Raw genomic sequence first — 14679 nt, 5'->3', positions numbered from 1 at the left:
ATGGTTTCTCTGGTTGTGTCTGTACAGGTGGAGAAGACCAGGCACTACCTGCTGCTGCGGGAGAAACTGGAGGCCACCCTGGCAGTGGGGCAGGACGCGCTCTGCAAGAGTGGTGAAATTAGCGACTTTGCCAAGAGCCCCATCCTCAGCCACTGCCCCGGGGGTAGCCCCGCCCTAGAGAGCCCCAGCCAGAGGCAGAGGGAGCTGGCTGCCAAGGTGACTACCAGTCCCTGGATTCAGTTAGGAACCAGGCCTAACACTTGCTTGGCCACCTTTTTGGTTGTCTCTCTTTGTTGGATTAAAATGCATTATAACTTTTATTGGTAGTTGTTATGAGTAATAATAATCTTTGTTTTTCCTCCTCCTCCTCCTCCTCTTTTCCTCCTGGGGTCTCAGTGTCTGCGGTTGCTCATGCACACATTCAACAGGGAGTACAGCCAGGTGAGCAGCAGTGCCAGTGAGAGCAAGGTGAGCCCCAGCCCCCAGGCCCTTTAACCCCCTCTATAACCCACTTACAGTACCCCATGCAGGCTACTTTTAACCAGCCAGTCCCTAGCCCGAAGCCCTTTGTATCCCATAAAAACTTGCCCCCTGTAGACTCCCACCCATTGTCACTGATTTCACCCAAGATACTTGTCATCTTCGTTCTTTCCCCTCCTGATCCCCTGTCTCGTTCACGCACTCAGCCTCTCCGAGAATTTAGTATTCCAACAAATGACTGAATTCTAACGAGGAACTGCATTCTAACAAAGCACTTGAACTGAAAACAAAATAACTAAACGATTTACCGCACTCTGTTCCTTCATTCATTCACGTGTACTTGCTCATATTCTCATCATCAGTCATAAACCCCATCCCTTAAGCCAAAGTCCCATATTCTCTGTAGATTTACCTCCGGCCTATGGAATCCTTCACCCAGCCCCTCCTCAACCTAGCCTTCATACCCCTAGCCCCCTCTTTTCTCACCCCCCACTCTCACAGAATGGCAGGCTTCTTTGTCCCTACTACAGCATGTTGTCTGTAACATGTTTAACCAAAAAGCCTGGGGCAGAAACCTATCTCTTCTCATGACCTCATCGCATTGCCTGATTAGTATCAGACCTTGCAGACCCTTGAAAGTGCAATACAGTATGTTGGAGCTGTTATGTATAATGGTGTTACTGTGTGTGCGTGTTTGTGTGTGCTTATTTTTGTGTGTGTGTTTATGTTTGTTCTTGTGTACGTGCATATCTCTCTCTGTGTGTGTGTGTGTGTGTGTGTGTGTGTGTGTGTGTGTGTGTGTGTGTGTGTGTGTGTGTGTGTGATTATCTGTATGCGATTGTATGTGTGTGCGTTTCAGCTGTCTGAGATGTCAGCGTCGCTGATGTCTCCGTCCTCTTCTAGTCTGAGCACGCTAACTCCGTCCTCTACTTGCCCCTCATTGGTGGAGGGACATTATGACATCAGGTATGTGACCTTTCGCCTTTCAACTGTCACCCCTTACTCCCATTTTATTCGCCCAAGACTTGCTCCTGGACAAATAGTATGTGCAAATGAGTTTGTTCTCTTTGTTGATAGGACCTTGTTAATAGGGCATTGGTAGAACATTGAGAGAGCACAGAGAATATTTTGAGAACATTGAGAGAGTGTTTTTTTCCCTGGTCTGCAGACACACTGGGCCCAGCTCTGGCGCTTCCACCCCAGACCTGGACCCCTTCAGTCCTGTGGACAAGAAGAGGACCCTGGGTAGAGGCTGCACCTTCGTCCCTGACATCCAGGAGATCCGCGTCAGGTGAGACCAGACCATTTTTGGTTATCACTATGGCAACCGCCTCCAGGAAGATTAAAAAACACAATATTTACATCTTACAGTTAAATGACAGAATGAGGAAAAGGAACGAAACAACAATATGATTAAACTAGGACTACTGTACAGGATTCCATAGAGACCTGATGAGTCATGCAGTATGATATTGTGGGGAATTATGATAGACAGTATCCATGCTAGATTAATTATTTAGAATCACATTAATGTTGGAAAATATATAAAGAACACCTGAGTTATTTGGATAATAATCAATGTATTGAATGGGCTGTTTTAAAAAAATGGTTAACTAAATCAACAACAAATAATCAAATAGAAATTATGTTGATTTCAGCCCCATCGTGTCTAAGAAAGGCTACCTGCACTTCCTGGAGCCCCACACCAGTGGCTGGGTGAAGCGCTATGTAGTGGTGCGCCGGCCCTACGTCTACCTGTACCGCAACGACAGGGACAGAGTGGAGCGTTCCGTCATCAACCTTTCCTCCGCCCAGGTGGAATACAGTGAGGACAAGCAGACTCTGCTCCGGGTACGACCGACCGGAACTACTTTCAAATATAACATACAGTGCATTCGGAAAATATTCAGACCGCTCAACTCTTTACACATTTTGTTACGTTACAGCATGATTCTAAAATGGATTACATTGTTTTTTCCACCTCATCAATCTACACACAATACCCCATAATGACAAGTTGAAAACTTCTTTGCAAATGTATTAAAAAGAAAACACAGAAGTACCTTGTTTACATAAGTATTCAGACCCTTTGCTATGAGGCTGGAAATTGAGCTCAGGTCCATCCTGTTTCCATTGATCATCCTTGAGATGTTTCTACAACTTGATTGGAGTCCACCTGTGGTAAATTTAATTGATTGGACATGATTTAGAAAGGCGCACACCTGTCTATATAAGGTCCCACAGTTGACAGTGCATGTCAGAACAAAAACCAAGCCATGAGGTCTAAGGAATTGTCCGTAGAGCTCCGAGATAGGATTGTGTCGAGGCACAGATCTGGGGAAGGGTACAAAACAAGTTGTGCAGCATTGAAGGTCCCCAAGAACACAGTGGCCTCCATCATTCTTAAATGGAAGAAGTTTGGAACCACCAAGACTCTTCCTAGAGCTGGCCATCTGGCCAAACTGACCAATTGGTGTGAGAAGGGCCTTGGTCAGGGAGGTTACCAAGAACCCGATGGTCACTCTGACAGCGCTCCAGAGTTCCTCTGTGGAGATGGGAGAACCTTCAGAAAGACATCCATCTCTGCAGCACTCCACCAATCAGGCATTTAGATTATCTGGTCTGATGAAACCAAGATTGAACTCTTTGGCCTTAATGCCAAGCGTCACGCCTGGAGGAAACCAGGCACTGCTCATCACCTGGTTAATACCATCCCTACGGTGAAGAATGGTGGTGGCAGCATCATGCTGTGGGAATGTTTTTCATCGGCAGGGACTGGGAGACTAGTCAGAATCGAGTGAAAGATGAATGGAGCAAAGTACAGAGAGATCCTTGATGAAAACCTGCTGTAGAGCGCTCAGGACCTCATACTGGGGAGAATGTTCACCTTCCAGCCAGAGCCCGGACTTGAACCCAATCTAACATTTCTGGAGAGACCTGAAAATAGCTGTGCACCGACGCTCCCCATCCAACCTGACAGAGCTTGAGAGCATCTGCAGAGAAGAATGGGAGAAACTCCCCAAACACAGGTGTGCAAGGTTGTAGCGTCATACCCAAGAAGTCTCGAGACTGTAATCGCTGTCAAAGGTTCTTCAACAAAGTACTGATTAAAAGGTCTGAATACTTATGTAAATGTCATATTTCTGTTTTTTATTTTATGTAAAAAAAAAATGTTTTTACTTTGTCATTATGCGGTAGGAACAAAGATCTATTTCATCCATTTTAGAATGTAACAAAATTTGGAAAAAGTCAAGGAGTCTGATTACTTTCCGAATGCACTGTAAATATGTTTATTTATTTGAAATTTTACAGGATGAAATCTCTTGAGATGCACCATCTCATTTTCAATTGTCCAAATGAAAAAATATGTAACACATACACTAGTATGTGGACACTCCTCCAAATTAGTGGATTCGGCTATTTCAGCCACACCCAATGCTGACAGGTGTATAAAATTTGAGCCCGCAGCCATGCAATATCCATAGACAAACACTGACAGTAAAATAGCCTTAATGAAGAGGTCAGTGACTTTCAATGTGGCACCGTCATAGGATGCCACCCTTCCAACAAGTCAGTTTGTGAAATTTCTGCCCTGCTAGAGCTGCCCCGGTCAACTGTAAGTGCTGTTATTGTGAAGTGAAAACGTCTGGGAGCAACAACAGCTCAGCTGCGAAGTGGTAGGCCACACAAGCTCACAGAAAGGGACCGTTGAGTGCTGAAGCGCGTAGCGCGTAAAGATTGTCTGCCCCCGGTTGCAACACCCACTACCGAGTTCCAAACTGCCTCTGGAAGTAACGTCAGCACAAGAACTGTTCATCGGGAGCTTCATGAAATGGGTTTCCATGGCCGAGTAGCTGCACACAAGCCTAAGATCACCATGCGCAATGCCAAGCATCAGTGGTGTCAAGCTCTCTGCCATTGCGCTCTGGGGCAGTGGAAACATTCTCTGGAGTGATGAGTCACACTTCACCATCTGGCAGTCTGACTAACGAATCTGGGTTTGGCGGATGCCAGGAAGACGCTACCTGCCCCAATATATAGTGCCAACTGTAATGTTTGGTTGTTGAGGATTAATGGTCTGGGGCTGTTTTTTATTGTTCGGGCTAAGCCCCTTAATTCTATTGAAGGGAAATATTAACGCTACAGCATAAAATTACATTCCAGACGACTCTGTGCTTCCAGCTTTGTGGCAACAGTTTGGGGAGGCCCTTTCATGTTTCAGCATGACGATGCACCCGTGCACAAAGCGAGGTCCATACAGAAATGGTTTGTCGAGATCGGTATGGAAGAATAGCAGTCAAGCGGGGACCAAATCCATATTAATGCTCATGATTTTGGAATGAGATGAGCAGGTGTCCACATACATTTGGTCATGTTTTTCTTTTCTTTTTTTACTATTTTCTACATTGTAGAATAATAGTGAAGACATCAAAACTATGAAATAACACATATGGAATCATGACGTACTCCCAAAAAAGTGTTAACAATATTTTATATTTGAGGTTCTTCAAAGTAGCCACCCTTTGCCTTGATGACAGCTTTGCACACTCTTGGCATTCTCTCAACAAGCTTCATGAGGTAGTCACGTGGAATGCGTTTCAATTAACAGGTGTCTTGTTAATTTGTGAAATGTTTTTCCTTCTTAATGCGTTTGAGACAATCAGTTGTGTTGTGACAAGGTAGGGGTGGTATACAGAAGATAGCCCTATTTGGTAACAGACCAAGTCCATATTATGGCAAATAAGCAAAGTGAAACAACAGTCCATCATTGCTTTAAGACATGGTCAATCAATCCGGATTTTTTATTAATTTTTTGACAATTTCTCAAAGTGCAGTCGCAAAAACCTTCAAGCCCTGTGATGAAACTGGCTCTCATGAGGACCGCCACAGGAAATTAAGACACAGGGTTACCTCTGCTGCAGAGGATAAGTTCATTAGAGTTACCAGCCTCAGAAATTGCAGCCCAAATAAATGCTTCCCTGAGTTCAAGTAACAGACACATCTCAACATCAACTGTTTAGAGGAGACTGAGTGAATCAGGCCTTCATGGTCAAATTGCTGCACTACTAAAGGACACCAATAAGAAGAGACTTGCTTGGGCCAAGAAACATGAGCGATGAACATTAGACCGGTGGAAATCTGTCCTTTGGTCTGATGAGTCGAAATTTTTGATTTTTGGTTACAACCACCGTGTCTTTGTGCGACGCAGAGTAGGTGAACGGATGATCTCTGCATGTGTGGTTCCCACCATGAAGCATGGAGGAGGAGGTGTGATGGTGTGGCGGTGCTTTGCTGGTGACACTGTCAGTGATTTATTTAGAATTCAAGGCACACTTAACCAGCATGGCTACCACAGCATTCTGCAGCGATACGCCATCCCATCTGGTTTGCACTTACAGGCTGACTACACAAAATCAGAAAATCAAATCAAATGTATTTGTCACATGCACATGGTTAGCAGATGTTAATGCGAATGTAGCGAAATGCTTGTGCTTCTAGTTCCGACCATGCAGCAATATCTAACAAGTAATCTAACCTAACAATTTCATAACAACTACCTTATACACACAAGTGTAAAGGAATGAATAAGAATATGTACACAAAAATATATGAATGAGTGATGGCCGAATGGCATAGGCAAGATGCAGTAGATGGTATAGAGTACAATATATACATATGAGATGAGTAATGTTGGGTATGTAAACATTATATAAAGTGGCATTGTTTAAAGTGGCTAGTGATATATTTATTACATCAATTTTTCATTATTAAAGTGGCTAGAGATGAGTCAGTATGTTGGCAGCAGCCACTCAATGTTAGTGATGGCTGTTTAACAGTCTGATGGCCTTGAGATAGAAGCAGTTTTTCAGTCTCTCGGTCCCCGCTTTGATGCACCTGTACAACTGTGCAGTTGCCGTAGCAGGTGGTGATACAGCCCGACAGGATGCTCTCGATTGTGCATCTGTAAAAGTTTTTGTGTTTTTGGTGACAAGCCGAATTTCTTCAGCCACCTGAGGTTGAAGAGGCGCTGCTGCGCCTTCTTCACCACGCTGTCTGTGTGGGTGGACCATTTCAGTTTGTCTGTGATGTGTACGCCGAGGAACTTAAAACTTTCCACCTTCTCCACTACTGTCCCGTCGATGTGGATAAAGGGGCTGCTCCCTCTGCTGTTTCCTGAAGTCCACGATCATCTCCTTTGTTTTGTTGACATTGAGTGTGAGGTTATTTTCCTGACACCACACTCCCAGGGTCTCGAGCTTAATGACGAGTTTGGAGGGTACTATGGTGTTAAATGCTGAGCTGTAGTCGATGAACAGCATTCTTACATAGGTATTCCTCTTGTCCAAATGGGTTAGGGCAGTGTGCAGTGTGATTGCGATTGCGTCGTCTGTGGACCTATTGGGGTGGTAAGCAATTTGGAGTGGGTCTAGGGTGTCAGGTAGGGTGGAGGTGATATGGTCCTTGACTAGTCTCTCAAAGCACTTCATGATGACGGAAGTGAGTGCTACGGGGCGATAGTCATTTAGTGTCATGTGCACTAGCGTTGCAAAATAAATGTAGAAATCTATATTATTCAATTATTGCACCCACACTGCTCGCGTTCGCCAACGAGCGTCTGCGTTGACAGGTGCTAAAATAGAAGTCAGTTCTATTTGTGACGCAGATCTCGCTGCAAGTCCTGCCTCTCCCATCTCCTCATTGGTCTATAGAAGCAGGTACCCACGTGCCATCTCCTCATTGGTTATACCCACGTGGATGACTGAAAGACGAACGAGTTCGGTGGCGGTAATGCACCTAATTTATGAAAGTTGCCAATCGCAATATAAAGTCCAGAGAATAAAAAGCCTAGAAGGAGGAGAGATGACTAGAAACGATTCGGTTGACTGTTTTATGTGTGGATTAATTGTCGGAGTAGAGGACCTTGTGCATTTCAGGTAAAATAACAACTCAATGTTTTATATCCCAGGACAACTTAGATAGCAACAGCAAGCTAGCTAAATAGGACACATTTAATGTATGCACGATGGCGCACTCGCGCAGCCGGTTTGGGTTCCGTATTAGTCCCACTATCATTTGTTTTTCAACAGGACAATGACCAAATCACACCTCCAGGCTGTGTAAGGGCTATTTGACCAAGAAGGAGAGTGCCAAGAGTGTGCAAAGCTGTCATCAAGGCAAATGGTGGCTACTTTGAAAAATACAGAAGATAAAATATATTTTGATTTGTGTAACACTTTTTTGATTACTACATGATGCCATATGTGTTATTTCATAGTTTTGATGTCTTTACTATAGATGTAGAAAATAGTAAAAATAGAGAAAAACCCCTTGAATGAGTAGGTGTGCAAACTTTTGACTGGTACTGTATATCATTAATGTATTGCAAATACATCATACATTTTTCAGAAATATACTATAAATATACCACAAATACAATATTGCAAATATATTTGCTGGAATATACTGTCGTGTCTTTGGCTATGCCGGATTAAGTGATATGACATGCTGTCCTATAAAATCCTTTCTCTGTAATTAATATCACCTGATTAGCTAATCATGTAAATGTAATTAACTAGAAAGTTGGGACACCACGGAAGAGTGTTTATAGAGCCGTTATCTTCCGAATAAACTCTTAAAAACTTAGTATTAATTTACATCAATAGCAGTCAATATTAATCGTCACCTTATTTTGAGTCTCATAATGAAAGTTGTAAATTCTTGGTTATCTTCACGAACCCTGGCTAACAGGTTGAATCAGCAATACAAAATTGGGTTTAATTATTTATTTACTAAATACCTAAACTAATCACACAGAATTACATATACACAGAATACAAATGATGTCATACAGAAAACACCCCTGGTGGACGGAGCCGACATGGCGGCTTGTTACACAAAGAAAGGGGGTTAGGCTTGAATGAAAGAGCGGGAAGACTGAGGAACAAAAGAAACAGCAGCTATGCTATCGTAAATACATTATCTTATGCATTCTAAATGACCGCCCATTTGGAAAAGGAAAATGCAATAAATATTTACTCGGAGCTGCGCTTCGGTAGATTGGTCGTAGATAGTAGGCCGGGTTGGCCAACAGGGATCTTCCTATCCTCGGAAGAATGTCTCTGGTGGTAAATTGGATACGTTGTGGTATCTTCGTCTTGTGTTAGACTGGATCCGTCGTCCGTCCTTTCCTAGCCCACATCTACAGCGGCCGCTGTTAACTCAACGGCTAGGAAGTATCACTTCTGTAGTGAATAAGTTCAAAGTTTATAACATTCGCAACCAAAGCTCACGCCGAGGTTGGCTTAGTTCTGTACTTGACATGTGTGTCCTTTTAACGCAGAGGCTGCAGACCTCACGTAGTGGGACCCTGGCTACATTGTGTCATTGTCTTATATAGTGACGAGGGGAGAAGGGTGTGTCATCGTTTATAACCCCTGTCTCTTCACAGGGTCGGGCCACTGATAAAGCAGGGCACTTTCCTTATGAAAACCCAATTCTCTCAATTGGAAGCTAAAATTACATTTAATCTCCTAACAAACAATTTCAATATCAAACATTTCAATTGCTTAACAATTCCATGTGACTCTGATAACTAGAGGGTGTAGACTTTCCCAGGTACAGTTTATGTCGTCCTGTCATCAGTCACAATGTCTCAGATGACAACCGAACTGACATCCATATTCATTAAGTTCCAACGCATTTTTCCAACTGGTTCTATTACCGACATATGGTTCCTTTTTCCCATTTGTTTGATGTTCTCAGACTCTTTATATTTAACAAAGGCTATTCAACAGTCCTTCAGTAGGGTCAGAGAGGGGAAGGGAGAAAGGTATTTATGGGGGGGTCATAAACCTTACCCACAGGCCAACTTCATGACAATACATTTGTTCTGTCAATATATTTGTAAATATATAATACATATACCCTTACATAATGTTATCCTGGATCTTTACAATTTTTGCTAATTTACCATGCGTCATCCTCCTAGTAACCACAGAATATGCTCTCTGTTTTTAGACTCCAAACACATTTGCAGTGTGCACCGAGCATCGTGGAATACTCCTCCAGGCCAGTAATGACAAGGAGATGCATGACTGGCTGTATGCTTTTAACCCCTTGCTCGCCGGAACCATCAGGTATAGTAACCCTCACTGCCTCAACCTTGTTACCTCATGTGTTCATTAATAAAAACCTTTCCTCAAATCTTTATTTTTAGTGTAATACCAGATTACTTCAATCTCCTTGTAAACACTTATTTAAGATTAACCCTCCCCTCTCTTACCTCTTCAAGGTCTAAGCTCTCCAGAAGAAAGTCAGGGAAGAGGATGTGAGAAACTGGAACCCCCGCTGTGGGTGGGGGGGGGGAACAAAACAAAAAAAACATCTGAAATCTCCACTGACCCTCTGCTGTATATAGCTTATCTAAACAGCTCTCTCCTGTGCTGCTCTCTGCCCTAACAGTGCTCCATCCTGCCGCTGATACTTCCTCAAACAGTACTTAAAACCATCCCAGCTGATCTCCTATTTGACGCCTCTTCCTGGTTACCTGGATCATGCATGGTATAAACTACCCATTAAAGACCATTAAAACCCATATACTGTAAGAGTAACTAACAACGCAACTCTGAGTAGTGGGGCTTATCTCCGCTGGCTGTGATGCTCCCTATTGTCATGTGTATGTAGACTTTACCTTCCAGGCTTACAGTCCCTATAGGGTTTAGCCAAACAAAGAAAGAATATAACATTTATGTCTTAGTCCGAGTTGTTATCAGTTCCAATATCATGCAACTTACTACTACCGCCCTCTATTTGTATATGATGCCCCATATCCAAACCTCTCATGTATTTCTTATAAACACTGTAGTCTAATAAGAAAAAGAATAATGGGAAAATTGTATATTCCCTTTTCTAGTCCTCTCATATGAGATCTCTGTTTCTGTGTGTGTTGAGTGCAGGGAAGATAGCAGTAACTATCAGTGCTCTTTCTCATGTTAAAACAGCATATCCATATTACCTCATGTTGAAAATCGCTGGGCTGCAGGCGCATACTGTAACTCGTTGACGTTGCATCTGTTTTGTATCGAAGGTTTTGGACGATATACAGTGTGATAGATGGGATGCTGTAAAGGTACATTTGACAGTGTAGGGTGAAAAGTGACATAATAGGACAATGTTTTGAATCCAATGTTTTGGACAGAATACAGTGGGATAGAATTGTAATAGTTGGATAATACGATGGACAGAATAGAATATGATAGGAGAATAGGATGACTCTTTGGCTTCTATGTTTGGATAATGATGAGTTCGCTGTGCTGACATTTCATAGTAACACGTTTGCTACAGTAGAGTATAAAGCATGTAATTTCGCAGGCTGCCTGACAGTGGAGAGCAGTTGTGTCCTTGACTTATTTTCACCTTGTGTGTTTTTCCATATTATTTGTGTATGTACATTATTTGTTCTTTTTTTGTTGTTGTATGGGATCACTGACCAGTTTTGTTGCATCGCACTTTATTGTTGCATTATATACACTTTATTTCACTCACTTGCTTTAAACCAAAGCATTCCAATCTCAATTTTAAATAGTAAAGATATCCTCTGTTGTGTAGACTTGACAAAATGGCTCCCAGGTTTTAGAGCGATATTAATGTAATCTTCAAAACATCAAAACCTACTATTCTACTCCTCTATGTTGACCCTGAATGTCTGTTTATGAGTGAATTATACCATGTGGATACACTGAGAATGGCTCCACTCGAGCAAGTTGACTTTTATTCCGTTCTATGGTGGTGGGTTACAGTATGTTGAATAATTTTAAGGACAAATTTGATCCTACTGTATTGATGGGTTAGTGGGATATTTTTGACCTTTTTTTCGACAGTCGAGTTGTGAGTCTGAAAGTACATCGTCATGCACCAGGTAGTGCCTCTCCTTTTTTTCCTTCTCTCTCTTTCCAGTTTTTCATCAATCCCACATTTTCACATCGTTGACGTCCACCACGTTAGCTCAGTACTACATGTATCAAAGCAAACATTTATTTACTGGGATGCTATGAACCTTACATTGCCGACCATGTGTCCATGTGAAACTATCCGTTTGGATTAAATAGGCCTAATACAGTATATAGCCTACATCAGCTCCTTGTGTAAAGTAGCGTCTAACATCCTTTGCTCTGCTTTTATATAGCTTGTTTTACAGCCTGGTGTTTGTATCCGAAACTTATACAGTATGAACCTGTTGATAGTATGAAGTCTCACATCCAGGGACTTAGGAAGCCGTTTATCGTATCTGTGACCATACTGCTACATCCAGATGACTACAAACTGCTCTCTGAAACAAACCTAGTCCAAAGTCAATCAAGGGGGCACTGCCGACTGAAGTTAAAGCAAAGTGACTCTTCAGCTCTACGTTGGTCTAGCAGCCATAAAAGACGGGCCATTTCAAACTAAAGTTGCCGGTTGTCTCCTAGTCTAGCTGTGCTATGCTCTTGCGTGACCATGCTTTATTGAAAATCAAGTGCTAATCTTGTGTTTACGGTAACGTCGTGTGTTAGCGCAGCAGACCGGCCATGGCCAGCCAGCCAATTGGATCATGTCCTACTGTTGTTCCTTGTTCTTACTGCGAGGGTCGTGGTTCGGTCAAACACAATTCTCCCGTGTAGCACGTAGTGCATGCTTTAGGCCAGCCAACCTACAGAGCATGCTGAGATAGCCAAGACATGACATGCTCACACGCTGTCCCATACTAAGCGCTTATAGTCTCCAATTATAAACATATCCTCCCAATAAGGAATATATTGCTGTTATACTGCAGTGCAATATTTGGATGGTTTCAGTGGAAAATCACGCCCCCACCCCCCCAGCGGTTCTTTCTGTTTTCTGATTCAAAAACACGACCTATCGCTAGGTAAATACCATTAACTACGGAATCTGGGATTCATATGGTGGGTTAGGTTGTGGTCATCTTGGTGTATGCATTTTAAGCTTTGTTGTACACTGGTATGCCACTTTATTTTGTCTGCTCGAACAATGGAAGGAAATAAAGCTTTATTTATGAATTATTGTTGCTATTTGGAGGTGGGGTATGTAAGCAGGGAAATGTTTGAGCTATTGAATTGTCATCCAAGTATATTTTACTGTATTTATCACATATCATCATTTAATGAATAACGTGTGAGTAAGATTGGTTGGGGGTTACGATATCCTTCAACAGAAGGAGATGTTGTTTTTTCAACTGTACTATTGTCGCTTTAGCGTGTAGCACCTTAAATGCATCTTACTGCATCTACTGTAAAGAGGACTCTTAACTCTACTTGTTAATGCTAGAATAGCTGACTTTCTGTCCTCAAAGAAGAATTCACTACAAGTTAAAACAACGCATTTGAAGTTCAGTGATCTGGCTATAGACGAATGTGGATTGGCTCTTTCACTGATTTGACTGCTTTTTTTTAACGTGGCATTACATTTCCTGGATCCAAGCATGTAGATGTGTCTCTTCCTCACCCTGGTCTCTCTCTCTCTCTCTTTCCCTTACTGCTTGCTATTGATGTCCTATCCCCCTCAGTGCAGCCCTGTAGAGAAACGCCCAACTCCATGACTCTGTATTGACTCTTCTTGACATTTAATTGGCACCTTTCTTGTAAATAATTAACCTGATTGGCTGTGATAGATCCTATCGCACAGATGTAACCCCCGTTCCTTTATACCATAATAACTGGCCTGTGACATCATCTCAGTGCTCACGTTATCTTTGAGTGGTGGAGTTCTAGTGTCTTCTAATGTTTGTGGACACGTAACCAGTTGTCGAAATAAAGTGAAATAAATGTGAAATTTATGCAACACTTGCTTGTGTCCTTTGTTTGGATTTTGTTTGGGGTCATTTATTAGCTAAAGATCACAGATGTGCTGGTTTGGACAACTCAACTGGACACCTAGAACTCTAAGCATCTCTAATGCAGTGCTATTCATTCCTCTTCCTGGGGAACCTACATGGTGTGCAAGTTTTTGGTCCAGTCCAGCACTAACACAGCTGATTCAACTAATCAAATACTTGATGATTCATTTTTTGGATGAACAGTCAATGTGTGTGTCCGTGTGTCTTGTGTGTGTGTTTGGCCCTACCTGTTCAGTGTGTGTGTGTGTGTGTGTGTGTGTGTGTGTGTGTGTGTGTGTGTGTGTGTGTGTGTGTGTGGCCCTCGACGCCCGTGATGGCCTCCCTCCATAATTGATAATGCACTCAGGATGTTCTCAGGCCAGACAGACAGCCTAATTAAGCCTAATCCCTTAATAACAGAGACATAAATGTTTTGCTTATTACTCCACACAATGGGACCCAAAAGTGTGCCATGGTGGGGATGGTGCAGATGGGATTACAGGACAATTCACAATTCAGGGATTAAAAGGCCTTTGTAATCTTTGACATATTTGGGGAGGATGGCCTGTTGTATGTGGGATTGTATGCGTGAGCACGAGCATGTGTGTCTGTGTTTGGGGGGGGGGGGGGGGGCGCCAGCACGTGTGTGTGTGCGTTTCTGGCTTTAGTGCTTTGCCTTTTCTACCCAAAAAGTTCTCCCTACAGCCTCAATAATTTTGTTTTGGCCCCATCACTGCAAAGCCAGATCTCTTTATCAATCAATAGCCTGATGCCAATGAATGTCTCCGATGTTACAACATAATGGCTAGCCAATCAGCCAAGCGGTATTCAATGCCTCGCTGCCTTCAATCTGACTGACAGGCATTGCTCGCCTTCCTTTGTCACATGTCATTTCTTTCACCTGCCCCCAGCCTTTGGTTCCCTCACATACATGCATCCACATGACATTGGGTCTACTGTACTTCCATATCCCTGGACATCCAATCCCACCCTTGAATAATTAACATTAAGAAGGCCCTTATCTGAGGGTTTGGAACATGGGCCACTCTTCCTTGTTCATTGGCTGGCCGGCTAAAGAGGACGTCAAAGAAGTTGAAGACCGTTTCTCAAACATACCAGCACTTAATCTATGCCGGGAATCCAGCAGTTATTGTAAGTATTCATCTTTGTTTAGAAGAATCTCTGGTATTAAAACAAAATGATGTGGGAACCGTAGTTGGGTGTACTGCAGGGTATAACGTGATAATTGGAGTACTGTAGGGTATAGTTTCACCAGCGGAGATAGATCTGTGTCTAGACATATTATCAGTAGTTTTAGTATTTACACA

The 14679-nt window shown here is 42.7% G+C and overlaps 1 protein-coding gene across 29 annotated transcripts in view; it reads left to right on the top strand.

Moving 5' to 3' along the window:
• Window positions 1-13322, top strand: part of LOC115156687 (kinesin-like protein KIF1A) — a 62323-nt gene extending 49001 nt beyond the window's left edge. For 26 of the 29 annotated variants that reach the window (XM_029704262.1, XM_029704261.1, XM_029704260.1 and 23 more), the window contains 8 exons: window positions 28-216; window positions 397-468; window positions 1340-1446; window positions 1649-1771; window positions 2139-2331; window positions 9499-9617; window positions 9773-9808; window positions 9943-13322. In XM_029704262.1, coding sequence (XP_029560122.1) covers window positions 28-216; window positions 397-468; window positions 1340-1446; window positions 1649-1771; window positions 2139-2331; window positions 9499-9617; window positions 9773-9808; window positions 9943-9961 — 858 coding nt within the window. In that variant the 3' untranslated portion in view covers window positions 9962-13322. Of the gene's footprint in view, window positions 1-27; window positions 217-396; window positions 469-1339; window positions 1447-1648; window positions 1772-2138; window positions 2332-9498; window positions 9618-9772 lie in introns of all 29 variants that reach the window. The other 3 variants (XM_029704247.1, XM_029704239.1, XM_029704263.1) reach the window with 3 other exon arrangements.
• The last annotated feature ends 1357 nt before the right edge of the window (window positions 13323-14679 follow it).

The sequence above is a fragment of the Salmo trutta genome, chromosome 21 (assembly GCF_901001165.1).
Source record: "Salmo trutta chromosome 21, fSalTru1.1, whole genome shotgun sequence".
Lineage (NCBI taxonomy): Eukaryota > Metazoa > Chordata > Actinopteri > Salmoniformes > Salmonidae > Salmo > Salmo trutta.
The sequence above is the reverse complement of the archived record's forward strand: the minus strand, read 5'-3'. Positions and strand labels throughout refer to the sequence as shown.